This window comes from Rhodnius prolixus, unplaced genomic scaffold, assembly GCF_049639745.1.
Source record: "Rhodnius prolixus isolate KJV_2025 unplaced genomic scaffold, Rpr scaffold_1, whole genome shotgun sequence".
Classification (NCBI taxonomy): domain Eukaryota; kingdom Metazoa; phylum Arthropoda; class Insecta; order Hemiptera; family Reduviidae; genus Rhodnius; species Rhodnius prolixus.
In genome coordinates, this window is record NW_027411581.1 from 542,130 (window position 1) to 555,804 (window position 13,675).

Consider the following 13,675-nt stretch of genomic DNA (forward strand, 5'->3'; position numbering starts at 1 on the left):
AACTTTATCCCTCCGAAAATATTCCTATGGAGGAACGAGAGTAATTTTAAGAGATCTTTAAATTATTAAAATAATGGTAAAATTTGTTTGTTGTTATTTAATCCTTTACTCGTTTTCAATTTAATCTTGAAGTACCCCGATTCTACTAAAACGCAATTGTAACCGTAAACGTTAACGTTTGTTCATTCTGTTAAGACTTCAGGGTGCCACGTTATGTTCAATGTTTTTTTTAACTTGGACTGTAATAAAACTTCCATCAATTAGTTCAACAACTCATCAGTAAGTAATACTATTATTCTGGTATCAATATATAATTACGCTGAATTAGTCATTCTAATTATTTTTAGAAGAACCAGCTTAACATGAGCTTTATTATTTAGCAGGTTATTGTTAAGAAAACTTGTTAAAAAGCAGAGGTTTAACATGTCCACATCAGTTGATTCCTATCTGAAGTATGTATTCACATGAAAAGAGATAAGTTCCTCCTTAATTCAAATAGCATTCAAGCATCTAGAAACACAGTACTGCTTTGTCAGTCGTAGTGGAATGATTTTCATTTAAATGTAACCATTCTTCTAACCAAATTAAAACCCTAATGAAAGGATGCAAAGCTGTTCAATGTCAGAGATGACGAATGCATGTATTTTTCCTTACAAGCTTAACTTCGTTAAAACGTGACCTTTTTACAATGAATGGGGAGACATGCATCTAAACTCGTGGAAGGTTTCTTAGCAACTTACCCTTTTAATTGAGCCGTCGCTGCATAAATCGATAAACTCCGCTTTTTGAAATATTTTAAATTTGTGTTTGAGCTCGTGGTTCAGTCATGGCTTTTTATATTTATAATAAATTTGCCAAATAACGGACGATAACATTTTTTTGGTCATTGAAAAATAAATAATTTATTTTAGAAGCCATTTTGATTAACTATATGCTCTAATGTAAATCGTTGCAATAAATCAAATTCAGTAGCAGGAGCTGAATGATACGTTTAATTTATTTGAATTTATATTATAAACGGGATGTTTAAAACAATGTGCATTATTTTACGGCATTTCTCCACTTTTTGTTTTGTGGAGTTAATCGAGGTATGCTGTGAACGGCTCGTTTAATGAATGTCTTAAAAGATGTCTACACTTCTATTCGGTCTTTTTTTTTAATTCAACGCGATATCGGTTAAATTGCAAGATAAAAGTCTGCATGTTGGGAATCTTATTTTAGCAATGAGTGCCGGTATAAATATAAAATTTATCACGTCATTAACTAAACATAAAATTGTACTGGTCTCAACAATTAAAGAAAAGTAAATGTTGAAGAGAAATATGCTTTGGACAGAGATAGATACTGTTGATCACGTTTTACAAATGTTTCGTTTCGTAAAGGATAACGGAAAAGAATAATATTAATTAGAGCGAAGTATGGCTTCATGGAAAATTACTAAACTAATAATATTGGTATGAATGCGTTTGTTTTTTTTAATATTAAATTAAAAACCCAGAAAATTATTAAAATGGTGAAAAGAACGTTAGCTCTCAAAAATAAAATTTGAAGACGATTTAATGTCTTTAAAAAAATAATTTTGTTTGAAAATGTAATCTAACGTAAAGGAGATAACAAAATTTGCACTTCCGCAAACAATTTTATTATTTCTGATATATTTTATAATTTTATTTTCTATTAATTTTTATTTTAGTATTCTTTAAATTTATTTTTTTCGATGCCGATGCCAACAGGCAGTTAAGTAATGAGAGGGCGGGAGAGAAAACAAAAAGCGCAAAAAGACACGCACTTTGTTGGAGATAACTTGCACTTTAGATCATACTTGCGTCTTAGTGAACGCATCGTTTGGCATGCAAAGCTTGGCTTCCGAACTATGGTACAAGTTTCAAGATAAAGACACTTTGTAAACCAAGTTAAAGTGTGACATATTTCTTGTGTTTCTCCTTAGTCAGCCTGTTTCATTAAGATTTTCATTAAGCTAATACTGTTCTTTTTTTGTTGACCTTACGAGGAACTTGTAAGTTACCCTGCCTTAATTAACTGCCTATCTAGCACAAACGCTCCAAGGGCCATTGTAAACTCTCGGAACAACCGTTAGGTCTTCGGTACTGAGTCCGAGTGCTTATCATTGACCAATGCTGGATGCTCAACGACAAAAGACTCGTGTGTCGGCCCAAATTATGTATCAAGCATTCCAGACTAAAAAAAGTAGCTCTAAAACCTGTTTCGCTATATCTTCGTTAAGCCACCATAATCACGGCATTAAGATAGCAGGACTTACCGCCAAGGGTGCTAGTGAGAGAAAAAGCTTAAACAAATTTGACAAACAAGGCTGATGTGAGAAATATCCGGTACGTCAGAATTTAAGGTTAACAAGTATGCACCTATATATTCTCCGTTGTGTTAACTAAATACAATTTAACTTTTTTAATGAATATATTATGAAGAAAGATTTAATTTGGATGAAAAATGTTAACTTTTTATGCCTATTTTGATAATTAAAAATTTCTTTTCAGTCTTCAAGGCCAGATGTCTGTGAAACATTGCCACCCAGCCGCCGAGCGTAACAAAGAACCTATTCTTCAAACATTAAAAAAATATATTGACAATTCTAAAGATGGACAATTTTTAGAAATTTCTTCAGGTTCTGGCCAACATGTTGCTCATATCGCTCCCAACTTTCCAAGGATTATTTTCCAGCCCTCAGAAATTGAGGATTCCTCGTTGAAAAGTATTGCCGTTTATGCAGCAGAGTGTCCAACGAAAAATATTAAACCGCCGGTGTTGTTGGATGTGAAAACACCAACTAGTCAGTGGATAAATGGCACACTTGAAAAGACATCATTGGATTATATCTTGAATATAAATATGATACATATATCAGAATGGCAGTGCACTGAAGGTGTGCCTATTATATTTATGGTTAACATTTTCATATTCATTTACTCGCTCTATTCGATTATTTGTAAGATCTATTAGGAGCTAATTAACTAATTTGCAGTTGACATAACAACAAACAAACGACTCTGTTTATGAAGTCAAATTTCCTAAAACTTGACTAGGTAAAAACTTTACTAAAACCATTTTATTTTTTGCTACCAGTTGCTTTTCATTTTTGTCCAAAATGATCATAATAATTCCAACTTTATGGCAAATTGCTTGCATCTAACTACTACTTTTATAGATTACATTTTTCCAGGAAACTTCATGCAAAGTGGATTCTTCAAAAAAGATGAAGTTAAGCATCCTCCAAAGTACCGTTTCATTTTTTGTACTTTCTTAATACCTGTTTAATATTTAACTTTAAAATGTTGCTATTCAAATTCCGAGATCTAAGAAGAATAGCCTGCTGTGAGTGAGACTGTACAGTACGGCTTTTTCTACTATTCTCATGTACACATTGTACCTGAAAATGTTTCATTAGAAATATTGTAGGTTAGTCCTAATCTCTTTGTTTTAAAACTTTATCTTAGTCGCAGTGTTGGTTTCTGGAGGGTTCTAGGGTAGCTATGTATGACATGATGCTTTCTTCAACTATTTCATTTATATCAGCGAATCTTTGAAAGGGCAAGCTGTCAACTGTCAGGCACAAATATTGACCGCTTTATCCCTTTTAGTTTTTTTTATTTTATTAGATTTTTTCCTTTATTTTGTAGTATTTATGTTCTTGATTTGTTTTCCTTAGCGCACAGTGGTGTCGACAATCAGTGAGTGCTCCCTTGTAACATATGTTTGAATGAATACATACATTTTTAATGAAAGGTAAATGCTTTTTAAGAAAGCCTTAAAGATTTTTCTTAATGAACATACACAAGATCATAATCTTTTTTTTTTGGGGTTCGTTCATTTTGTGACCTATATGTCGAGAATTCGAACGCAATTGTAATACATATTAGAATACTTAATGATTACTATTAAATCATTTCCCGATATAAATAAAAGTTGTCTGACTGGACAAATGAGTACATTTCCTAATTAACCTAATGTGATCTGACATTTCACAGCGACCCTGACGCAAAATTTGCCCCGCAATACGCCCTCTGTTTAGGTGAATATATGAACCCTTCGTCATAAGAGGCACCTCGAAATAAGGTGAAAACCTAACTAGCTCTGGTTGCAAATCTTCATCTCACTAGAGAGTAATATGCCCTCAGAACCAATCCCAGGATCACTAGTCTTATTCCTTTTCTCTTTAGTTATTAGGCTTTCAAGTAATCAGTAAGATCACACAGCCGGAGATTATTTAACTATGTGCCATCTTTTTGCAGGTTTGTTCAGAAGTAGTGGAGAGCTGTTGAAACCATCTGGCCTTCTCTTTACTTATGGACCTTATGCTATCAATGGCGAAATCAAACCTGAAAGTAATGTAGAGTTCGACAAGTCGTTAAGGATGCGCAATCCATCATGGGGGCTTAGAGATATCGTTAGACAACTTGAGCCGTTAGCTACAACAAATAATCTACTTTTAATAAAGACTCACGATTTACCTGCCAATAATAAATTACTTGTCTGGCAAAAAGAAAAGTGATATTTTTTGTACGGTTGGTTATAAAATTTACATTTGTTTTGAAACCATTTTCATAATTTTCTTGTTCATTTGTCAGTGAGATTTGTACTCAGCGTTGATTGTTTGGAAATTTGTAAAATTTATTTTTTTAATATTATGATTTTCCACGGGATTTCTGTTTACCTAGATTTCTACTTTAGTTGCACTGTTCTATACAATAAGTTTATCTAATTTTGTCAGATTATTTAATGTAAAACAAACATTGCAAACTTAGCCAATTAAATGCATGTGACGTGTCTTTTAAAGTGAGATTTTGAATGGAAATATCTGCTTAAACACAGTATTACTTACAATCTATTAGTTATTCTTTATTATATATTCTAAATTTAATAAGATTTGAAGATAACTTTTAATTGACTACAAGTTGCTCTCTATGATTGTAAAATTTTTTTATTTTGTTTTTCTTGTTCATCTTAAATTTCCAAACAATACAAAAAATTAAGGATGTGAATGTCTTTGTAGTATTTAGATCGAATCTAAATCTAATGACAGTCCATAATTAATAATCGAACATTTATGATACTGGGCAGTTGAAAATAAAAAAAAAAAATCTTATAAATAAAATTTGACATTAAAATTACAAAACATAATGAACATTTAATTAATTTGTTTTGTTAATTGGGTTACTAGCAATCCAGTCTTCAGAATTTTAAGTGTACTTCATTTTAAAACTGTCCGGTAGGACAGTTGTATAAAGGTTGATCATCAAAAACTGCACGAAAAAGCGTAACGTTGAAAAACACCCAACTTTGACAATTTTTTTCTCTTTTTCTATTAAAGATAAAATTCTCAAATTTCTTTTAAAAATTAGGGCAATTCTTCCTTTATAACTGTAATTTTTTTGGCAAAACCCAGATTTAATATATTACGAGAAAAAAGTTGCTGAAAATGAGCAAAAACGGCATTTTCAAAAATTGGTCTTGTTCTTGTTGTTGTTACCTTTTTTGTAAACAACGTAGCGCCTAAACGCGCGAACCGATTTTCATGAATGAGGTGTCATTCGATTCGGAATTTTATGTAGATGTGCCTTTTGGGGGTCTCGACGCTGCACATCGAATGGGAGAGGAGTTAGCCCCCTTTATGTAAGGCCCCCTCCAAAATTATTATTAATTACTAATTACTCTGTAAATCTTGGCCCGATTGTGATAAAATTTGGTAGGATGATAGGGTTAGGGCTCCCCTGCGTAACATCAGAGCGACGTTCAGCTCTTACACTTTTTAAGGGGAAGTACAGCAATCGTTTTAAATTATCGACTTTTATGACCAATTTTCATGAATGAAGTGTCATTCGAATCGAAATTTTGTTCAGATTTGCACTTTTAAAGTCTCGACGCTCTGCCTCATAAGGAGGGGAGTTTCCCCCTCCCAAGTAAGGCCCTTTTTAAAACTATTATTACCAATATTTCTAAAACGCTTTGTCCGATTTTGATAAAATTTAGCACGAAGAAGTGGTTAAAGCTCCTCTTCGTGGCTGTGAAGTGCCATCATGATCTTACACTTACTAAGAGAAAGTATTGCAATGTTAATATTATCAATGAGTGAACCGATTTTCATCAATAAATTGTCGTTCGATTCAAAATCTTTGCCTCTTTGCCTTTTAGGGAGCAGTACTGTAATTGCAGTTTATTTTTCTTACTCCTCTTAAAAGGAAGTACTGAAATCGCAGTTTAATTTTGTTACTTACGTTCAAATACCTTCCTATTTTATTCAAAAAACTTTCTCAAAAAAAAATTGTTATAGAGGATGGTTTGGGCACCGCAACTATAATCATTCTTTAAAAAGATCTGTCCAGTGGAAGTTACGGTTCCGACTTAACACCTTATTAGGTTATGATAGAATTGCTTATTCCAAATTTAAAATAAATCTGTAAAGCAGATATGTAACTTTGTAAAATAGACAAAAAGGAAAATCTCTCCAAAAGGTACAAAAATCTCCTTAACAAAAACTTACAGTTTAAAATGTTAAGTATAAGGGTTGATTGAACGCCAAAAGGTACACAAATCAGCAAGTACCCAACATTTCATTAATACTTCATTGATATCATTTAAGTAATTTTACTGCATTAATTTTCATTCATATTTTTTAGAATTTATTAGATGTCACAGACCCTTATGCTGGCCAGTTCATTTATAATATTTTTTTGTTATAATGAAGATAAAATGTATAATATACATTCCTTATTAAATAGGTACTTTATTTTAACTATATTCCAAATTATTCTTCTGGTTTATCTTTAATATGCCCTTTATTCTGAAGTTGTCACATACGTATATAAGCACGTTAAGGTAGAAAAAGAAAAGTTAGATAGAGTCGGCTACTGTTTAAAATTGAATCACTGATTTAAAACAATATTTCAGTCTAGAATTCGTCTCACCGAAATATTCGTGAGCACAAATAACACACAGTTAATAACAAGTAGATTATTCAACAACAAATTCATTTCTCATTTGTAATTTAATTTAGTCTCCCTAATTTTACTTATAGTAAAATACTGGAATAATTAGCTGTCCTAAAAATATGCAAATCTTATTTATTTTATATTACTTATGTACAACATTGTGGGAAGAAAACCTAGATTGAAAATGTAATTGAAGAAAACTATATTATTTATGATAAAGTCAGATTCATTATTATCTATAATTATCAACGTTTGACTATTACATAAAGTAACAATTAGTTTAATCGAAGAATGAACTTAAACCTACGATTTTTATTTAAAAATAAAAATAAAATAAACAAAATCATTGATGTATGTTGGTGTAAGCATTTTTTAAATAAAGTTTTTGAATTTTTTAGCCTCATAATTTTTTTTATTTTTTATCACGTTTTTTTTTTTAACCTGTTATTAATAGTTTGATTATTATAGATAAAGAGATATTACAATCAATCTACAGTGCTACTTGAACAAATATTTTGTAGATGAAAATGGCCAGCATAAGGGTCTGTGACATCTAATAAATTCTAAAAAATATGAATGAAAATTAATGCAGTAAAATTACTTAAATGATATCAATGAAGTATTAATGAAATGTTGGGTCCTTGCCGATTTGTGTACCTTTTGGCGTTGAATCAACCCTTATACTTAACATTTTAAACTGTAAGTTTTTGTTAAGGAGATTTTAATAACATATAAACATTAATTTAGCAAGCCTACGAAAATGTCATCAATTTGTTACTTTTTAATCTGTAATTGTAATTCGTTGATACTATAATTATTATACTATATTAAACTATAATATCCTTTTTTTTACCTCAGAAGAATTTATTGAACCATACATTTGAATAACTTCCAATATTAGTAAATATTTGGCCCATAAAAATCTGCAGTTCCTGCTATAAATGTGGTAGATGCACAAATGCGATTCTCATGAATCGCGGGTTTAAACTATTATAATTATCTCGTCTCTCTTGAGATACCCATCAAATAGTGAGTACAGTTCTCAGAAATTCCTTTGGTTGGACCAGGAAAATTTGGATTCATATATGTCTATATGCAAGCATAAGTGTTTTTTTTTTACTCAATATTTTCCATTTTTAAACTGTAAAACGTCCCAAAAATAAAAACACACACACATATAAATATATCTTGTGCTTCACTACATCGCAGCTGATTACCCAACAAGTTTAATAAGTTTTAACTCCAACAACTTGGTCTGAAGTTGTTTTTAGTTACCAGTAACTCGTATTATACTTAATTTTAATTCAAATTGGCACCTTCTTAATCTTGTTCGTTACCTGGTGGAAATTCAAACATAAATCTGGAATTTAATAACAAAGGTATCTATCTATCTCAACATCCATTTGCTGTAAAAAATACATATATGTATCATATTCCGTCAATAATGACTCATATTTACCTCAATATTTGAGAAATGGATTACAGAAAGTGCTCTCATTAAAGATAAGTCTTTAAAAGAATATCTGATTTATGTTCAAAGGATTTATTAAATTACTGTAAGAAAATATAAATAAAACTTCATTTATAATATTAAAAAAGTTCAATAAACTTGAAAATGATATTTACACAAATGCAATGATAAACAAATTCAGAAAGGAATCAGTATTCATAGGCTCGATATTCACGATTAAGAGATAGATTAAAAACGAACTAACTCAGTCAGTGCCGATTTGATTCTATACACTAGCAGTTTTATCAAATCTTGAAATATTATATCTCTCTCAAAGACCATCAAGACTTCTTGCACTACTTTATTACAATAGACAGACCAGAGTTTCTCCTTTCTCCACATGCCTGCCAACCTTATCAGTTGAAGTTGCTTTCTCAGCAGCCACTGACAAACTGGCAGTTACTAAAGTTAATATAGTTCCTGCCATCGCACTGTATATGGACCATCCTGGAAATGATAATACATTTCTTGATTTTAAAAGTATTTTTATATTTTAAAATAATTTTTTTGAAGCATTATTTGAAATCAAAAAATAAATCAATTAAAATGGCTTAGTATATACTTTGTATTGCAAATAACTGCGCAGTTATTTTATTTATTTTTCCTGGGGATCATTTACCATAAAAATGAGTATGATTCATATGGATACCAGAATTATACGAATACAATACAGAGGTAAAAGTTTAAATAAAAAATCAGTTCGAACCCTCATACGACTTGCGCTGGAGGTCATTAAGTATGTAATAACGTGACTGGCAATGAATGACGGCCATTGAGCGATAGCATTAGTGATATGACATTAAAGACGAGGTGTATGATTGTCTCACTATCGCTTCATGGAGAATGGAGGTTGAAAGGGTTTGGATTAAAGGATTCGTTTTGAAATTGTTAGGAATGGAATTTTAGGCAACGGGATTTGGTGATAACTGAGAATGAAAGGATATTTAAGGTCATATTATTAGTATGATTACACTAATAATTGTGACAAGCATTACAAACAAGAAGATAGCTGGAGTACTTTTCGACAAAATAAAATAAAAGTTACAAAAATCGAGTCGTGAGGCACTTTTGAACTTTTTGCGTTTCTGTCCTTTAAGCCATTAAATGTATTATACATGCATGACAAACATCCAATCCATTAGTAATGTAATATCTATTATTTAGATAGGGTCAAATCTAAATTATAATTACCTATAGAACAGTCTGCAAGGTAAAATGGATGAGCTTCAACGCCGCAAAGCCGAACTACTCGAGGAGTGCCCCAGCCTGCAGCATACATGATGATGCCCAGGATATAGAATATACCTGAAAATCAGGTGACAAAATATTTTGTATTTATTATATCTGACATGGGTAGAACTGAGATCATTAGAGAGTAGAACTTACTGAAGAGGAAGAATTTAATTGGCGACAGAGTTAATCTCGTATAGGGTGAGGCGGATTCTGAGCTAAGCGCGGAAAGTGATGAAAGTTATCATTTCAGTTAGAGAACAAGTATCAGATAAGTTCAATATATACAATAAAATTTGTACTGTCTGTGATTATTCTTTTTGAACTGTACTAACCACACGCAGACACAAAACACTTTGACAGACTCGTGGCACCTTTAAACTGATATTTCTAGAGAAACTCGAAATCGGAAATCCACATGACCACAATATTTCTCTCACTAGGAGAGTAAGGGAAAGCATAAAACATTAGTGGATGTTTTTTTTATTTATTTCGAGAATATGGCATAATTTTGTAAGTCAGTTTATATTTTCTATAATATTGCTATGTCAGAACTTAAAAGAACGCAACTCCAATTCAGTGGACGCCAAAAGAATCAATTTTAATCGATTTTTCGTAAATTAAAAATACCCAACAAACATTAATGAGAAGGCGGGTGCCATTAAAAAAATAAATAAAATAAAGCAACTTAGATTCGCACAACAGAATACTAAATAGCGTTCACCGAAATAAGTACCTACATAAAATAAGTGAAAAATTTAAAGTTTTGAGCGATGTTCCTGAATGAATACATTAAAAGACACTTTAGTTGCCCGAACACAGTTTTGAGGGGCATTATTAATTCTTAAACTTCATTATTGTAGAAATAATTAAATGGTAGGATTATTTTTGTAGCCAGATAAACGAACCTGCGAGCGCCTGAATGGCGCCTGTCGTGGTAAATATACTCTTCTTGTTGATGCTTTGCACACAGCAGCTGAGCAAAGCGGCCATCGTGCTGAACGTCATGACTGTAAGTCCTAGTGCAAATGAAACCAAAGTCAACTTCCAGAATGTGGGGAACACAGTGGGGTCGGTGGCCAGTCCATCCATGGCGAACACTGCACAGTTGTTGGCACCGTTCAGCCGGGTACAGCGACTAAACACCCCGACAGAGGGCGCGCTGAAGGAAACAGCCGTACCGTTCACTGTTATAACAACACTCAACATTAATTAAGTACTGTAATTCAACTAATAAAAAATTTAAAAAAAATAAAAGTTTAAGTCTATCAGTTTGACGAGGCACCTATACTCATTACATACCATAGCCGATTCTCTGAGGCCCAATTAACCACTTTGGAGTCAATAGTGCTGAAAGTACTGCCAGAGTAGCCACGATTGTCAACAGTATCCAGATCAAACTGATGGAGGTCACAATCACGTGGCCCATCTAAAAGATATATGACACTTTATATTCCCAAATTTAATAAAGCTGAATTTACACTATTGTTAAATGTACAGTCAGTCCTTACATGCTTCGGGCAAGTTCCGCAATGTATTGGTATATGTTTCTCCATATTAGGCGAACATCAAGTGCGGCTTTTCTCCGCGAGAGTATTTTGAGTGTTAATTGACTTATAAATGCTGCAGGATACGATTTTGCAGATCTATCAAATAATTACCGTAGAGATAACATTTCAAACATAACATAGCAAAGCACTAGAACACCCTAAAGTTAGGTAGGAACGAAATTACTCTCTTTCCGCAATAGGATATGGAAAAAAGCAACTTTATGATGTGGTTATTTAACACAGAACCTCTGCATAGACTTTGCAAGGATAACAGGGAAACAAGTTCTATTAATCTGTTTGATTGTGTCGCTATCCCGAGCTTGCTGTTGGTATATGTATTTGGTTTTTATAGCCAGAGAAGATGATGTAGCAACAAAGACAGTGGGAAGATCTTGGACCTTGAAAGAAGAGGAGAATGGTGCGATAAGCGTTTCTGGCTGCGATACTGTGGAGGATAGGGCTCATTTGTCCCAATAATAAGTGCAAATCGAAAGGAATCCACATGAGACTTTTCTTTTTACTTTCTGTTAATAATAATAATAAACCTAATAGTAGTTGCGTGACGCCTACAAATTTTCAGTTTTCAAAGGAAATGGTATTTTGGGTTTCCATAAATTCGAAAAAATTAGTGAGAACAGAATATCTTAAAAACAAAAAAACGCAGACAGCTCAAACTTGAAATTTATTTTTACACCAACGCCGTTTACGAGAATTTGTTTTTGGATGAAATTAGTGAATCATAAGTGTGTCATCCCTGACAAGATTTCCTCGAGAGATCTCGTAATCGGTGATATTTTCTCTTATTGTAACTACCCATCTAAAATGCCTTTCACTTTTATTTGGAAATTTTCCCAGGTAAATTGACTTTGGAAGAGAGTTCTCAGGTAGTTGCCATGTTAGGCTTCCCTTCAAAGTGTCGATTCAGTTTAATTAATCAAATTTCAAGCTGTGCCCCTTCATAAAAAGTGGCATTAAAAACATGATTGGAATTCAAATGTAGCGAAAACCGACTTCACGGAAATATAATTTTAATGAATAGAATTGTATGTCATTTGGCATTTTCACGATTATGGCTGTTACGATTTTCTGTAAACGTGGATACTAACTGAACATTCCAAATGCATCATTTTCACTTTCTTCCTTATCCTTTCTTAAGGGGAAGTAATAGAGCAGATTAGTGATTTCGAAAATACCTTGTTTTGAGGTCCCCGAGGGCGAAAAAGATGATTTTACAAATTTTACTGTCAAATCTGAAATCCATTAAAGAGCGTTATTTAGGGATTTGAGTGCAGAATTTCCCCTACAGTTCTACATCAGATAATCGCCAGTAAAGTATTTAAAGGAATTACATATGTAACCGAAATGAATTAAACGATCGCCGCTTAACAATATATATTTTTACAATTATTTTTTTTTTTTTTTTTTGGCGCATCAACAGCTGAGGTTATTAGCGCCCGGAGCTTTTTCCAGTGCACTGCCGGCCTCCGGACAGTGTTCTCTCGTTACAGACAACACTGTCCATCACCGGACAGTGAGCTGTAAGAAGCTCCTAGGAAGAGAAAATCTACGGGTCAGCTGCTGGATTCGAACCCGGGACCTCCGCGTGGGAGTCCAGTATGCTAACCTCATAGCTAATCCCTTCCCTTCCTTTTACAATTATTATTATTATTATTTTTTGAAATGGTTCTAACGATTTTTCGAATCACTACATTCATGTAAGTGTAATAAATTTAATCAGTTTTCTAGGAAACTTTATGAAGAGATTTCTTCGAAGAGAATAAGTTCAGTTTTCCACTAACTCTGGTGCTTTATTTTTTTTTACTACTAATTGGAGATCAATTTCCGCGCGGAGATCCCGGATACAAATCTTGCCTAACACCAGATTTTCACGTTGAAAAATAAAATTGAAATATAAAATTTCATCTTTCAACAACTTTTTTGTTTGTGAGTGAAAGTTTCGCAGATTCCATTGAACTCTTCTCCGTGAATTTGTCATCCTACTTCCAGCTCGCACAAAGTGAAAACAAAAACAAAAAGTTAGCTAATTTGGATTTATTGAATGAAGTAGGCATTGATAGGCGCATTTAAATTGGAAACTGGAGTGGGTGAATTATTGTGGCCATCCAAATGTAAATTCCACAAACAATACAAACCCAATTTGAAAGAGCTAAAACAGAAATATTACTCATAAAAACACTTACATTGTTTGTTGTTAATTACAAAGACCAGAATGGCAGTTCGCTGGTGATGTCATCGTATGGCAGGCGACATTAGAGCGGATTGCAAGTTGTTAACACTTATATGGCGGCAGATCCGTGCTACGAGAGAAATAAGAGTCCCGAGGGTCGTTCTAACGATGTCTAATGATAACCCGCCGAACGGACTGAGGCAGAGTGTACCGCGCTGGGGGGGCCAACAAT

General features: G+C 32.9%; 2 protein-coding genes across 3 annotated transcripts; one reads left to right on the top strand and one right to left on the bottom strand.

Annotated features, from left to right (window-relative positions):
- Nucleotides 1-3: 3 nt before the first annotated feature.
- Nucleotides 4-7,803, top strand: LOC141452029 (methyltransferase-like 26). Of its 2 annotated transcripts, XM_074123854.1 has the most exons (4): nt 4-279; nt 381-452; nt 2,517-2,902; nt 4,269-7,803. In XM_074123854.1, exons 1-4 carry the CDS (start codon nt 221-223, stop codon nt 4,526-4,528), a joined length of 777 nt encoding a protein of 258 aa, XP_073979955.1. In that variant the 5' UTR covers nt 4-220; the 3' UTR covers nt 4,529-7,803. The 2 variants fall into 2 exon arrangements, with proteins under 2 accessions (XP_073979955.1, XP_073979960.1); XM_074123859.1 differs by lacking the exon at nt 381-452.
- A 727-nt stretch (nt 7,804-8,530) lies between these two features.
- On the bottom strand, nt 8,531-13,675 carry LOC141452065 (LHFPL tetraspan subfamily member 2 protein). Its single transcript, XM_074123887.1, has 5 exons — nt 13,457-13,675; nt 11,008-11,134; nt 10,614-10,892; nt 9,667-9,780; nt 8,531-8,922 (listed from the first exon to the last, which is right to left on the bottom strand). Exons 2-5 carry the CDS (start codon nt 11,132-11,134, stop codon nt 8,780-8,782), a joined length of 663 nt encoding a protein of 220 aa, XP_073979988.1. The 5' UTR covers nt 13,457-13,675; the 3' UTR covers nt 8,531-8,779.

What these genes read in the sequence shown, in the direction of transcription:
- LOC141452029 (XM_074123854.1), top strand. Translation starts at nt 221, where the DNA reads ATGTTTTTTTTAACTTGGACTGTAATAAAACTTCCATCAATTAGTTCA. An exon ending in TCAGTTGATTCCTATCTGAA is followed by an intron (nt 453 to 2,516) that starts GTATGTATTCAC and finishes ATTTCTTTTCAG; the next exon opens with TCTTCAAGGCCAGATGTCTG. An exon ending in AGAATGGCAGTGCACTGAAG is followed by an intron (nt 2,903 to 4,268) that starts GTGTGCCTATTA and finishes ATCTTTTTGCAG; the next exon opens with GTTTGTTCAGAAGTAGTGGA.
- LOC141452065 (XM_074123887.1), bottom strand. Translation starts at nt 11,134, where the DNA reads ATGGGCCACGTGATTGTGACCTCCATCAGTTTGATCTGGATACTGTTG. An exon ending in GCCTCAGAGAATCGGCTATG is followed by an intron (nt 10,893 to 11,007) that starts GTATGTAATGAG and finishes TTGTTATAACAG; the next exon opens with TGAACGGTACGGCTGTTTCC. An exon ending in CGCCATTCAGGCGCTCGCAG is followed by an intron (nt 9,781 to 10,613) that starts GTTCGTTTATCT and finishes CCTGATTTTCAG; the next exon opens with GTATATTCTATATCCTGGGC.